The sequence below is a fragment of the Pygocentrus nattereri genome, chromosome 25, assembly GCF_015220715.1.
Source record: "Pygocentrus nattereri isolate fPygNat1 chromosome 25, fPygNat1.pri, whole genome shotgun sequence".
Taxonomy (NCBI): domain Eukaryota; kingdom Metazoa; phylum Chordata; class Actinopteri; order Characiformes; family Serrasalmidae; genus Pygocentrus; species Pygocentrus nattereri.
The window spans coordinates 9,762,954-9,777,759 of NC_051235.1; the positions used below are offsets into that span (position 1 = coordinate 9,762,954).

The following is a 14,806-nucleotide window of genomic DNA, read 5'->3' on the forward strand; positions in this document are numbered from 1 at the left end:
TTTTGCTTGAAAACATTGAGCCAGACCTACTTTTTACTATGTAAAGATGTCTAATCCCACCTCTGACTTATTACTTCAAGATACTCCCAGGGTCACTTACTTTTTTCTGTTTCTCAGTAATGCTATTTCTTTCATTTTTTTTTTTTTACAAAAAAATTGCATCGTGTAGCTTTAACTCCCTTTGTTAGCCATAATGATGTCAATAATGAACATCTGTAATTCTGGGTTTACTGACTGTTTTGTCAACTGTTTGTTCATATTTGTCCTGGATTGCTTTTTTTAAATGTGGTCTTGTCCCAGGGCCTCCTCCTGTGTGCTCTAGGGGTCAGAGAGTGATGGTGATTGGTGGAGGCCTGACCAGTGCCCACATAATTTCCATGGCTGTGCAACAAGGTGCAAGTCATGTGACCTGGGTCCTGCGTAAACACTTACAGGTACATAGAAAGACTGGTGAGTGTGATTAAAGAAAACAAACAACATTCATGTCATTTTAGCTCAATTGTCACATAAATAATTGCCATTAACAATTTGTTTTTTTTTTTCGGTCATTTTTTGCAACCATTAAATTACAAACCTAAAGTGGCCAATAAGCCTGATTAGCTTTCTACATTCCTAGCTGCTGGTACTCAGTAACACTTCAGGATAGTATTCACAGAAGAAAATTAAGATATGAAGAAAAGGTCAGTTTGATTGGAGATGGTAATTCATACCAAATCAATATGTTATCTCTGCTTTATGATTACACATTACTGCTCATGATAACATATTCAGACATCTATATGTACCTAAAATACTGCATAAGTCTATACAACACAAGAGCTAAAAGCATAAAAAGAATCTACAATCATTTATTCCATCTACGAAGGGTCAGTGGTACTGTGTTTCCCATCAACTCCACTAACAACTGTTGTCATGATTGCAAAAGTGAGTAATAGCAAGTGCTACTTGAAAGTTCCTGAACACTTTTACGTTATGTCAATTTCTGTATAAACTTGGCCGAGAACATCACCAGATCTTCATTTGTGATCATAACAATGAATAAAAAGAAGTGCAATAAAACAAATGATTTAAGCAATTAGATATTTTTAATTAATTTATTAAACAAAGTCATCCAATATTACAAGTATGCGAATCTCTTATCAGTTTGGTACAGTGCAGAGGTCGGCAACCTAAATGTTAAGAAGAGCCATTTTGTTCATTAACAAAAATCAAACCACCTTGAGAGCCACAATCTTGCTTTAAATATGTCTCATTATTTGCTATGTACTATTATAGGCTAAAACTATAATCTAAACGCAGATTTTGCTCTGCTTTATTTTTTGCTCTGATTTTGCTCTACATGGTGACTGAGGTGCCAGAGTGTAACAGTTGCACCATTTAAGGGGGAACGGGAAAATTCAAACAAGAAGCTGGCGAAAGAGAAGCTGACTTTAGCCTCACAACTTTTTACTGGTTGACAATTTCCTTTTGCTTTTAAATGCAAATAAGTCAATTTTTCTCCAAATTACCAATTTTTGTCTTTTCTGCATCCTGATCGATTCTGAGGTGGCTGGGAATTTTATTTATAGGTATTTTGCTGTATCCCTGTCCATTCCCCTCATGCCTGATAAAGTTCCCCTTAAAATCAAGGGAACTGATAGCCATCCTATAGACACAGATGCAATTACTGTATACAATACAATTACACCACTATTTCCTTAAAACTCACCATTGGCTTGTTTCATAATGAAACTGCATTGCTGTTTGTCATAGACTCCCCTGAAAATCCTGTAGTATTAGGATATCACTGGCTAACCACTCATAACCTCACCCTCTCTTGGTCTACTTAACATCTCACTCATTGGAGTCCTTACTACCACAGCCATTGTCTAGCACTTCCATGCCTAACCCCTTCCACAGAGATCCCAGACATGCAAAAGCAAATCAGACTCCCCTCTGAATATGCAGGCTTTACAGTAGTTTTCAGTAAATCCAAAGCTACACAATTAACCCCCCCCCCATCAACCTTGGGACTGTGCAACAGATCTGCTTCCAGGTACCACTCCTCCAAGAGCAGTGTCTATCCCCTTTCCATTTCTACAACCACTGCTATGGAAGATTACACTCAAGAGTCACTTGACCAAGGATACATCCATCCCTGTACTTCCCCAGCAGCAGCAGACCATGCATTGATTATTAGGGAATGAATGCCATTACAGTGACCCCCTCCCTTTAGTACCTTCAGCCATTGAACAATTTCACTGAACTGAACCTCTGTAGTGCCTATACCTTCTACATTTGAGAAGGGAATGAATGAAAAAAGTGTTTCTCACTGCAAGTGGGCACTACGAATATATAGTGATGTCATATGACCTGGAAAGTGCCCCTCCATGTTTCAATGGTTTATTAATGAAGTACTTCATGACATGATTAAGAGATGAGTCAAAGTTTAAATTGATGACATCCTGGCCTACTCTAACACCATAGAAGAATGCATCACTCATGTCAGACACTTCCTGAATCATCTACAATCAGTTGTATATAAAGAATCTGTGATCTTCTTTCTGGGCTACATCATCCATGTACAAGGTGCATAGCTGAAGGTGAAAGCCATTACAGACTGCCCCCCACCCTGGTCCATTAAAGAACTACAAAAGTTGATGGGGTTTGTTAACTTTATTTGAGATTCATTCAGGGCTTCAGCTCTATAGCCACACCACTGACATCATTGTTTCAAGGTAAACCCAAATCCCTGTAATGGAATGAGGATGCCGATAGAGCCTTCAAGGAACTCAAGTCCATGTTTACTACTGCTCTCATCCTAAAACATCCTGACCCTACTTTACCTTTTACTGGAGAAGTTGATGCATTGGACACTGGGATAAGGGCAGTTCTGTGTTAAAGCCATTCCACACCCACGGAAATGTACCCATATGCATTTTACTCCATAAAATTCACTTCCACCGAACGTAACTATGACGTCAGTAATAGAGATCTGCTGGTCATTAAGGCTGCATTGGAAGAATAGATGCATTGTGTAGAAGCATGTAATCCTTTCACGATTCTCAACAAACCACTGAAACTGAGCTAGACAAAACCATATTTTCCTCCTCCTGCATAGTGGTGCCTATATACTGGCACCAAATACAACAAGCGCAAGCAACTGATCCAAGACCCACCAACTGCCCCTCGTGACAGGCTCTATGTTGGAGACATTAGTGGAGACATTAATGGAGACATTAGTCACTTGGCTCGGGGCATCCTGGCAAGAAATAAGAAATACGTTTTGGTGGTCTTTGATAAACAAAGACATTACAGATTTTGTTAATGCCTGTGTTTCTGCGGTATTCAGGTTTTATGTTCTCCCAGAAGATATATCAGACTAGTGTCCTCAATTCACCTCCTGTGCATGGCAAGCTTTTTGCAAATTGCTAAATATCACAGTCAGACTGTCTTCAGGCTATCCTCCACAGTATTCCAATCATCCAACGGCCAAGTTGAGGGACTCAACCAAGAAATTGACAGATTTTTACACCTCTATTGCAGCAACTCCCAACATGACTATCGACTATCAGAAGAACATGTACAAAACTCACTAACCCATACCTCTACAGATCTAACCTCTTTTCAGGGTGTCCTAGGGTACCAACCTTCTCTCTTTCCCTGGTCTGATGAGAAATCTGAAGATCCAGCCATAGATGACTGCATGAGATGCAGTGAGCAGACATGGGAAGTTCATGTTCATCTGCAAAGGGCAACATGGAGAAAGAAATCCAGGCTGATCAACATCTCAGAGACTGCCCTACTTATGAACTGGGTCAGATTGTATGCTTGTCCAACAAGGACTTGGAACTAAAATTACCAAGTAAGAAACTCAGTCCTAGATATATAAGACCTAGAGGATCAAAACGGTTTCCTACTCACTTCAGTTGGCCCCATTATAGAAAATCTCACAATTCTCATGTTTCTCTGTTTAAACCTGTTTCTACTACTGGGACCCTTGGACTTGGATGGGCTGCCTGCAGATATGGTTCAGACCCTGACTCTAGGCGGTGCAGTCAGACCCTCCAGTACTTGGTGGACTGGAAGGGTTATGGCCAAGAGAAGCAGTGCTGGATAGGATCAGAGGACATTCTGGACCCCTCACTCATTTGACTTTCAGTGTGACCAACCTGACAGTCCAGCTCCAAGGGTACTGTCTGCAATCCTCTATCTGGCCACCAGAGGTCTCTCTCCCCTGACTACTAGCCCTATTTCTGTTTACTGAACATTTCTATTTGTTTTTTGGTATTTTGAACCTTTGCATGACTTTCTGGATGTTTTATCATCCTTTTGCTGCCCAAGTTTTTTTGGACTGTTTCTGCTATGACCCCTTTACTCTTCCTTTTTGACAAGTTCTGGATTGCCTTACTCCTAATAAACCTGCAAATGCATCCATCTTAAGTCCCAATTGTCACACTAACCAAATAAGATCATAATAGATCAACGTGAAAGCCAAAGTATCTCCCGCCTCTTACCAAATGCAGGTAAATGTCGGTGAAAGATTTGCCTCATCCACCAGGCATTCTGTCATCCACCAGTGCATTGTGAAAACTTCAAAATTAGTAAATGCAAAGACAGTGCTGCATGTGGGATAACAGGGCTTTAGCCCTACATAATGAGCAGCCTGTCAGCAAACTTCATGGTAGTAACCTGTCATACACCATGAATGACTTTTATATTTAAATATAGTCTTCTATCTTCTTACTAGTCAGATTTATATTTTCACTTGTTGGAATTATGTTTTATGTTTTATGTGTATCCTGCCTTCCGCCCGAAGACTGCTGGGATAGGTTCCGCCCCCCCCCCCCCCCCCCCCCCCCCACCCCCCGCGACCCTGACGGAGAAGCGGCTTAGAAAAAATGGATGGATGGATGGAATTATGTTTTCACTTTTTACTAGTAACAGAGTTATAACTTTGCTGGTGTCCTTTTAGGCTAAAACATCTTGCTGTAAAACTACAGAATTCATCCTTCACTTGCTGTCTACCTGTGACAAGAGCAGGAGAGCAGACTTTGTTATAGAGAGATGGCTTTGAGTTCCTCCTGTTTATTCTCGCTATCTAAAGATTCTTCTTTGCTGGCTCAGCTCTTCACTTCACCTCTCCTTACATCAGTCATCCGGGACTAAAGCATTCACTGTTTTCTGTTACAGTTGTTACTACACCCATCAACCACATTTTTTTACTAACGATGTACAAACAGTGGCTCTACAAACACTGCTGGTATCGTCGCATTCACCAGTGGTATGTCAACAATATGGCAGCGGTGACAGGTGTTACATCAGTCAGATATTATCAGAGCTGTTTTTTCTTCTTCCTTTCATAATCACTACACATTCTCTGATACCATCTACAGCAAAGTCTGTCCACTCAACAGCCATCTTGGCAATGCATCCAGGCAGTTATTTCCACTCTTACAAGACAAAGCTCTTATCTCAGAAATAAAAGCAGTTGAGAGCACAGCCAGCAATGCAGAGCAGGAGGAAAAACATTTGGAGTGCCCCTGGCATTTAAAACCGACATTATCACACAAAGTTAGAAGTACTGGTAACTTCTTATTCCAATTTTAAGTTCCACCTTAAATAGTGTAGGTGCTAAAATACCATTTATAGCATATGCAACATCATTTAAGGTGGAACAAAAAAACCTGAATAAGGAGCTGGTGAATAGGAAAGGCAACTCCTCCTCATCACCTCAAATTATAGTTTCACAGTCTGTGTAAAGCAGTAATAAATATGTGAGCTGAATTTGTCACACCACAGAAAAATGTGTCAGCCAAACTCGAACAATGAAATAACTAAAAATCATGAAAAAACAAGCAGTTTTCCCTGCACTGAAACACTCAAGCCGTGTCTGTTGAAGGCACTTAAACCACGCCCAATCGCAGGAAAGATGCAGCCTCTCTTCTGTTGTCTTTGTCAGAATGTAATTGAATGTAATTTCAGTATTATGACTCCAGTATTTCATCGAGCCATGAAGCAGTTCCCAATTCAGAACTGCTTAATTCTTTTCATGTGTTTTCACCAGTTATTTTCATGTATAATGTTGAAGATGCAAGGAGTAGAGGTCATAAAGGTGGATGACTTCAAATATCTTAGGTCAACCATCCAGAGCAATGGACAGTGCAAAAAAGATGTGAGGAAGAGGGTGCAGGCAGGATGGAGTGGGTGGAGACGGGTGTCAGGGCTGATGTGTGACAGAAGGATAGCAGCAAGAGTGAAAGGGAAGGTTTACAAGACAGTAGTGCGTCCTGCTATGATGTATGGTTTGGAGACTGTGGCTCTGTCTAAAAGACAGGAGGCTGAGCTGGAGGTGGCGGAGATGAAGATGCTGAGATTTTCGTTGGGAGTGACATGGACGGACAAGATTAGAAATGAGCAGATCAGAGGGACAGTGAAGGTGGAGCAGTTTGGAGATAAAGCCAGAGAGGCCAGGTTGAGATGGTTTGGACATGTGTTGAGGAGGAATAGTGGATATATTGGGCAAAGAATGTTGGAGATGGAACTGCCGGGTAGAAGGAGAAGAGGTAGACCTCAGAGAAGGTTTATGGATGTAGTGAATGTGGACATGGAGATGGTTGGTGTGAAAGTAGAGGAGGCAATGGATAGGGCAAGATGGAGGCAGATGATCCGCTGTGGCGACCCCTAAAGGGAGCAGCCGAAAGAAGAAGAAGAAGAAGAAGATTTTCATGTATAATGTGTTTAGAAGCAAATCCCTGAATTTACTTTACAAAGACTTTAAATCTGGCGGGTAGGAACAAAGTATCAACAGTCCTACCACGTCACTGTGGCAGATTATTTAGCCCTCATCAGATCTGTTCCTACTGCTGACTCACTTTTTCCCATCAGACTGATAAAAAACGATGCACTGAATGTTTTCTTTAAAACAGGTAGCTAATGTCAATTTGCGTTTTCTTTCTCAAATGCTTAATGTATTGAATTTATATAATTGGATTGAATATGTGCTGCTCTACCTCAATGTCTTCTGTCCCTGCAGCTGAAGCAGTTTGATGTTGGAGATGTGGAGAGTCTGATTGGTCGCTACTCACACGTGGAGCACGGCATCAAGTTGGATGGCCTGGCCTACCTGCGGCAGTTCTACAATGAGAGGAGTCTGCACAGGAGGCTTGCCATGATCAAACAGGCCCGCAAAGGAGGAGCAGTCACCCCAGAGGCATATGCACACCTGCAGCCTTTCATTCAGTCAGGACAGCTCATGGTCAGAACATACTGCCAGGTATTTCATCTGGTCAGCTCTTGATAACTAACTCTACACAATCGGTTGCCTGATTACCAAAATAGGCAGAACCTTTTTGTTCTATTATTAGTCTTTGATGAGTAAACAAAGACATGAAAAGTACAAAAACAAATATGAAATTCATGATCAATGAGAGGAAAAAGGAGTATTTATATATTTGTAAGTATTTTAAGGGGCGGTGCTGACTCCAAGTCCAGAGGCCAGTCCAGTACTGCAATAATGTGTATCTTAAAGTAAACAAAGCCATTCAGAGGGTTTGCTGTAGATGTTAAGACGATGCATAGCTTGTCTTTTATTGCAATAATGACACATGAAAAGATATGCAGCTGTCAGAATTTTATACTCATGCTGAGAACATTTGCATTTGATTGCAGTATTTTCCAGCACATCTGAGATAAAGAGAACTCGGTTTGGTACTACAATTTTATTGGTTTATGTAGGAATGAATGCAGATTGCCATTTCGGGCTACATTTGTTAACTGTTTCTTGGCGGCTCATTTTCAGTCATGACAGTACATAGTTACCAACATGAAAAAACCAACATGTCAATTTTAGCTGAAAACTAATTTGTAGCTGACTGTCATAGTTGCGGAATAAGATCATTTAAACATATTAATCTTTGGCACACAAAAAAATCCAATTATGAAAATAAACTAACATTTCCCTAGACTTGAAACTGGAAAATCACGCTCTATAGAGTACTGTGGCAGTCTCTTTTTAATTAACCTGTTAAATGTGCAACTGCTACTTTTTATTTAATATGGGAATTCACATATCAATACAACATGCAGCAATTCAGCAACGCTAATTGGGTTTTTAATAATCTCAAATCATTCAAAAAATAGACCATTGTAACAGAAAGTAAAGAAAATGGGACAAAAATTAAATGTGTCCTCTGTAATGTCCAGTAATACGATTACAAAAGTCCTCTGCACATTTCCTCTCTCCACATCAGCCGTCTCTTTTACATGTCTCTTATTTACCATCCTGTTAACAGAGCAGCGTTTTATCTATAGTTTTTTATAGGCTGATCAGTCATTCAGTAAAGCTGTTCATGTCTAAAACCAAACAAGGAATAATATTTTAAATATAAGAGATCATGCTAAAACAGAGCACTTAATCTGGGTAATTTGTGTGTTGATAGTTGACAGTACGTTGTTGGTGCTGGACTAAATATCAGGCAAGCATTTTTGCTTTATTATATCATTGTACTTAACATGACGAGTTAACAGAATGTAACACACATTGATGTTATTTTACTCATTTTAAATCACCCGGACTACCTTAACCTTAACTGTTGCCGCAGACATATTTTGCCCTGTTGCCCTTAGTTTGCTTACAATACTTTCATTAAAAAAATATTTTGTTTATTTTGCTGTTCTGACAAACCATCTTCAACTATGTAGGTTTAATGGTCGTAAATTGCCACACCTCTGAACTTTTGCTAAGCAAACCAATACATTTTTTTGAGATTCTCTCAAAAATTCATGTACCGAGCCAGAATTCCTATGTCAAACCTCTGCTATCAACTGCTTAAGAACAAAATAATACTTCTTATCATTGGTGTTATTTTTAGGTAGCTTTGCTGACTAATGCAAATAATGTTAACATTAACTAAGCCATGATATCTTACAAAGTTAAAACATGCTGTTCAGATATATCATTATACTTTTTTTTATGTCTCAAGTGAAAAGGCTACTTCATCCTAGTGGGACAAAGGACTTGGATTTATCTTGTGCTAATCTATTAGATTTTGTTGATTGGTTTTATGTTTATTTTTACTGAGAGTTGGATTGTGAGCACTGACTGCAGCAGAATGCAGTACTGAAGCACTGGATCTATTCTAGTAATTTACTCTAATTTAATTAGGTTAAAGCCTCTTGTGAACAGAGATATGGAAACTGTGAGGTAACATTGTAATCTTTACAATGAACACAACCAGCACAGTACACAGCAAACTATTTTCAACAGCTTTCAAAACACATGTTATGTGTCCCTAGAGTAAACAACGCATGTACATTCGTGAGCTTTTCTCTCGTCAGTAATATTATCTGGTTCTATTCCATCCATCCATCATCTTCCGCTTCTCCGGGGTTCGGGTCGCGGGGGCAGCATCCTGAGCAATGAGGCCCAGACCTCCCTTTCCCCAGCCACTTCCACTAGCTCCCTGGGAGGGATTCCGAGGCGCTCCCAGGCCAGCTGGGCGATATATAGTCAAGCCAGCGTGTCCTGGGTCTTCCCCGGGGTCTCCTCCCCAGTGGACTTGCCTGTGACACCTCCCAAGGGAGGCGTCCAGGAGGCATCCTAACAAGATGCCCGAACCACCTCAACTGGCTCCTCTCGACGTGGAGAAGCAGCGGCTCTACTCCGAGTCCCTCCCGGATGACCAAACTTCTCACCCTATCTCTAAGGGAGTCCAGCCACCCTGCGGAGCTCCTGAGGAGCTGGTGGTTCTATTCCAACAGGCTTAATAGGCCCTATAAGGTGTAATATGCAACAATGTGACTTTCTTTGTCCTGAAATCCTGAAACTTTCTGCTATTAAAAGCCCTGTCTTTGACTGCAGGTCACAGAGGCAAAGTGGTGCTACAATACTCAGAGTTGGAAGATTTCACTGTGTGATGGTGAACAATGGAAAGGTGACAGGATCTGGCTTGCAACAGGCTGCAAACTAGATGTTAACCATGATCCCTTACTCTCTGATGTCATAAGGGAAGTCCCTATTCAGGTGTGCTATAAAATAATGGTCTCTGCAACTGTTTCACTGGTGGAAAGCTTTGCTTTTAAGAGTTTTAGTCATCTTTCATTGTGAAACAAGATACTATGTATATTAGCTCAACATTTTATGTTTTATTGAAGAAAATCCATGTCATCTTCTCCCAGGTGCTTGAGGGCTGGCCATGTATATCAGAGTCTCTACAGTGGGCTCCTGGATGCCCGCTTTACTTGATGGGACAGTATGCAGCACTTCAGGTGATGATTTTTTTTTTTTTTAAATGATAATTGTGTAAAACCGAATAAGGGAATTATGCTTTCTTTTCAAGAATATGTGAAATGATCCCTGGCCTTCAGTAGTTATTCCTGATGTGGACAGCGCAAACACCTCTGCTCTCCACTCACTGTATCCTAAACAAGAGTGCATCACTGAAACTGCTACAGGCAGATCTTTGAACACTAAGCTTCATCTAAAGCTAATAGCAGATTTCTCAATAGTGTTATGTGCAGAGTAGCCTGTCATGGCAAATCATGCTTTTCAGTGGTGGACAGTAACTAAGTAAATGTAATTCGTTACTGTACTTTGTACTTAAGTAGTTTTTTCATGTATCTGTACTTTACTGAAGTATTTCCATTTTGAGCGACTTTTTTTTCACTCCACTACATTTCAAAGTCAAATATCTGATTTTTTACTCTACTACATTTTGTGACATGAAACACTTTCATTTTATAGTAAATTAGTTTGGGCTGGTTTATGTTTATGAACAGACGCCTACAGATCAACATAGTAAAGGAAACTCATCTGTGATCCTGAGTTTAAAGCCAGTTTTTATTAAACTTAAACTTGGCACCAAGATGTAAATAAATCTTAAACTGAAACTTTGCTTGTGTGTAAAAAGTGATTTCAGAGCCACTCGGTTCTCCCTGATGGAAACTGATTGCCTTCAGTGTTTTGTGCTTATAATCATTTTAATAGACGTCAGCGTCACTAATTAATGACGTTCTATTAAAAGCCTGGTTTACCAAGAGAGACGCTGGAGGACTTTCACCTGAAATGAGTTCATGAAGCGAGTCTTGTGTTATAAAAATGATAACAGGACATCAGAGCCAGAATTAATCCTTTTAGTACTTTTACTTTCGATACTTAAGTACATTTGAAGGCAAATACTTTTGTACTTTTATTCAAGTTGAGGTCTAGAGTAAGAACTTCTACTTTTACTGGAGTAATATTTTACCTTGTGTATCTCTGCTTTAACTCAAGTACATGATTTGGGTACTTCATCCACCATTGATGCTGTTAAGACATTACTGCTTTGTAGAAGCATCCCTGTGAAAACAGTGATGACTATATTTATAAATCTACTTTTACACGTGTTCACAATATTTCTAACATCCATCACACGGCATACTTGTACCCCAATAGTCCTTTTTTGTTTTTTAATATCATGAAAAGGCTGTGACAGAGAAGATGCTGTCCTCTGCTCTCTTCTGAATGTTTAGGAGAAAGTAATAACAGATCATTTATCATTTGCTGTTGTGTGCTAGTTGGGTATCCAAGATAGTTCAACATTCACATACGTGTTTCAGTTCACTGTTGTGGTCTACTCTGATGGCCATTAGCATTTTGGTTTCATGTTTACAGTGCTGTTAAAAACTGAACAGATGATATTCTGTAGTTAAACTCATGTTTTCATGAATATTTTATTTGCTGTTCATTTTATAGCAGATTCTCTCACACATGCATATATGTCCTCATGCATGCCCACATATTGCCTTATCTTACAAAATAAGGAAGTCCACTTCTCAGTCACTCTGTGCTGCCACCAGCACACCTGAATGAACCATACCTGTTACACAGAAACACAACATTATTTATTCAGGATCACTTATTTTTATGTCAACATTGACAAGAAATGCCTGTTGTATCTGATGTTTTGTGTCTGAGAACATACACAACTTTTTGCAGTTTAGAAACCACTGATCTATACATTAACCTACACAGAAGTAACAAAACTCCTTTTGTCTCATGTCTAGGTTGGTCCACATGCTGTGAACCTTGCAGGAGGACAAGCTGCAGGTTTACGCATTGCCAAGGATATCATAGGTCAACACAGCAGTGAGGAAGAACATCCAGAAGCTGCCAAAATGGGAAGGACTGAGGAGTACCTCTCACACATGCATGGGCTAATGTGGCTATGATGACCATCTGCTCCATCCAAGAAGCCACACAGATGCCTGAGAATCTCAGTTTTTTTAAGTTGTGTTGATACAAATTTAATTAAAAGCTTTCATACTGGTAGTAGATCAAAGTGCTCTACAACCAAGTGATCAAGGTTAGAAATAATAAATGCTTTTCTTCAATTAAATCTTACTGTTTGGGAACTGCAACATAAGAGGAACAAAAAGTTAAGAGTATTAACTCCTCTGAGGAAAATAGTTCAAAGTTAAAAAGTTGGCTAAATCTGTTTGATAATGGAAGCCATTAAAGTCTTACAGTCTGTTGCTCTTTGTTGCATTCAAACATGACTTTCAAAATAAAGCTGAAAAGGCTTTGAGCACTTTTTAGTCCCTAGTTTATAATAGCACTTGTATTCCCAGCTTATCTACAGGTACTAATCAGGCTCTGCTGTGCTTTGCTTCTGAGATCAAACCAGCTGAGAGATCCTGTGTAAGGAGGACCCTACAGGCAGATTGGAATCCACGATACCTGTTTACTCAAATGCAGAAAAACCAGAATCAGAACCAAAGACAGTCCAAAACAAAAAAAAAAAAAACACAGAAGAGCTCACAAAACACTAAAGCACCAAGGGGAGATCAAAAAGCAAGTCCAGAAAAGAGACAAGGCTTGGTATGCAGAATAAACGAGCAACACTTCACAGTGAGCCAGTGTTATTGAAGGTCCTTAAATAGGCAGGTAAATAAGCTGCAGGTGAGAGGGGTCAGGGTTTAACTAGGAGTTACGTCAGTATTCAGGTGAGGCTGACCTCTGATGGCGAAGGTGGGTATTACACCTGACAGCCAAGCAGCCAAGTTTATCCATTCTTACTGGAGAATCCTCTCCAATAAAAAGGCCCAGTTAAAGATTTAAAGATAAATCTTTATTAGTTAAAGATAAATATATATCATTCTATTCAACTCAATAAATGAAGAACTTTTGCTAGATTTATTCTTTTGTCATTCGGAATGGTTTTATGTGAAATGCTTCATTATAGAGAAACTTTGATTCTGACTCTGATGGTAGTGATGGGAACCAGGTGTTACAATGTCTTTATCACAAGTATAGAGATTTAATTTACTATCCAAATTGACCAGCGAACCTACACATCTTCTGAGTTTTAATAAGTAATGTTGAAAATAGAGGTGAATCAGGAAAAATGTTTTCATTTGAGAACTATTGTGCCCTAGAACATCCTGCATGCATCTTTCCTCCATTAATGACTTTTAAGAAATATGGCTCAGGCCAAAAGCTTATCTCCAAACTATGTTTCAACAACAAATCAGGTAGCATATTCATGACCATTTAAAGTAATACCTTGGTGCTTCATAGCTTTTTTAACACTATGATGTCTTTTTAGGCCCTTCAGATGTCTGGTTCCTATCACTATCACTGTGAACAATTTTGACTTACTACATTTCTCTAGAATGGAGCATTTTGCATCAAACCACTTTTGAATGACTTTGTTCACATCATTACCCAATGGTCACCAGCCTTCCTCCTGAAGATTTACATTTTTGCAGAGTTTAGTTCCAACCTGCATCTTACAGGCTCCCCTCCCCTGACCCAACACAAGAAGCAGGTGCAGCAGATCAGGGTTGGAATAAGACTCCGCAGGAGGGGAAATCTCCAGGACCAGCGTTGGCGAGTACTAGCCATTTTCATAAGCCAAAATGTTGTAAAATCAATATTATTCACCTTTAAATATTCATCATACAAATGTTGGTACATACATGCTTGAAAAGGGCTAACATGCCTGCTCACTGAAGTGATATTGCATGAAAGTGAAATGTTTAATACAATTTTTATTTATTACCAGTGTTATATTTCTTTCTTTTTTACTCTGAGTTTAAGTAATAGTAATTATTATCACTTCCCACAATGGGGAAATTTCACCTCTGCATTTAACCCATCCATGAAGTGGAACACCACATACACACTAGTGAGCACACTTGCCCGGAGTGGTGGGCAGCCCTATCCACGGCACCCAGGGAGCAGTTGGGGGTTAGGTGTCTTGCTCAAGGACACCTCAGTTATGTACTGTCGGCGCTGGGGATCAAACCGGCAACCTTCCTGGTCACAGGGCCAGTTCCCTAACCTCCTGCCCACAATTGCCCCATAATGCTAAGCACGTGGATGGGACCTTACTGGAGAATGAGGGCATTGATCTCGCTACCTCTCTATGCAGTACTTGAGCTCAGGAGTAGTTTTACTCATTTTTGTGCAGAATGTATCTTTGCTAGTACCTCTTGTACCACCAAAGATACATTCTCTGCTAGACAACAAAGCACTTTTATAATCTCTCTGGTTAAGTGCTGTAGCCCACTCATTATTATGCCACAACGACCTCGTGGTACAACGGTAGCACGTCTGACTCCAGATCAGAAGGTTGCGTGTTCAAATCACATCAGGGTCAAGCATTTCTTGTGGGCTGGAGGTTAGCGAACCAGCCCTGTGAGTGGCAGCCAGTTCGATCCCCTTGGCAGACTGAAGTGCCCTTGAGCAAGGCACCTGACCCCTGGTTGCTTCCTGGGCGCCGTGGATAGGGCTGCCCATTGCTAAATGTGCTCACTGCCCCCTAGTGTGCGTGTTCACTAGCGT

The 14,806-nt window shown here is 40.1% G+C and overlaps 1 protein-coding gene across 1 annotated transcript in view; it reads left to right on the forward strand.

Moving 5' to 3' along the window:
- The window catches only part of zgc:113276 (uncharacterized protein LOC553748 homolog), a 22,501-nt gene extending 10,216 nt beyond the window's left edge, over window positions 1–12,285 (forward strand). Inside the window, exons 6-10 of the mRNA XM_017694657.2 lie at window positions 301–434; window positions 7,016–7,255; window positions 9,842–10,003; window positions 10,159–10,248; window positions 12,025–12,285. Of these exons, the coding sequence (XP_017550146.1) occupies window positions 301–434; window positions 7,016–7,255; window positions 9,842–10,003; window positions 10,159–10,248; window positions 12,025–12,189 (791 nt within the window). The 3' untranslated portion in view covers window positions 12,190–12,285. The remainder of the gene's footprint in view (window positions 1–300; window positions 435–7,015; window positions 7,256–9,841; window positions 10,004–10,158; window positions 10,249–12,024) is intronic.
- The last annotated feature ends 2,521 nt before the right edge of the window (window positions 12,286–14,806 follow it).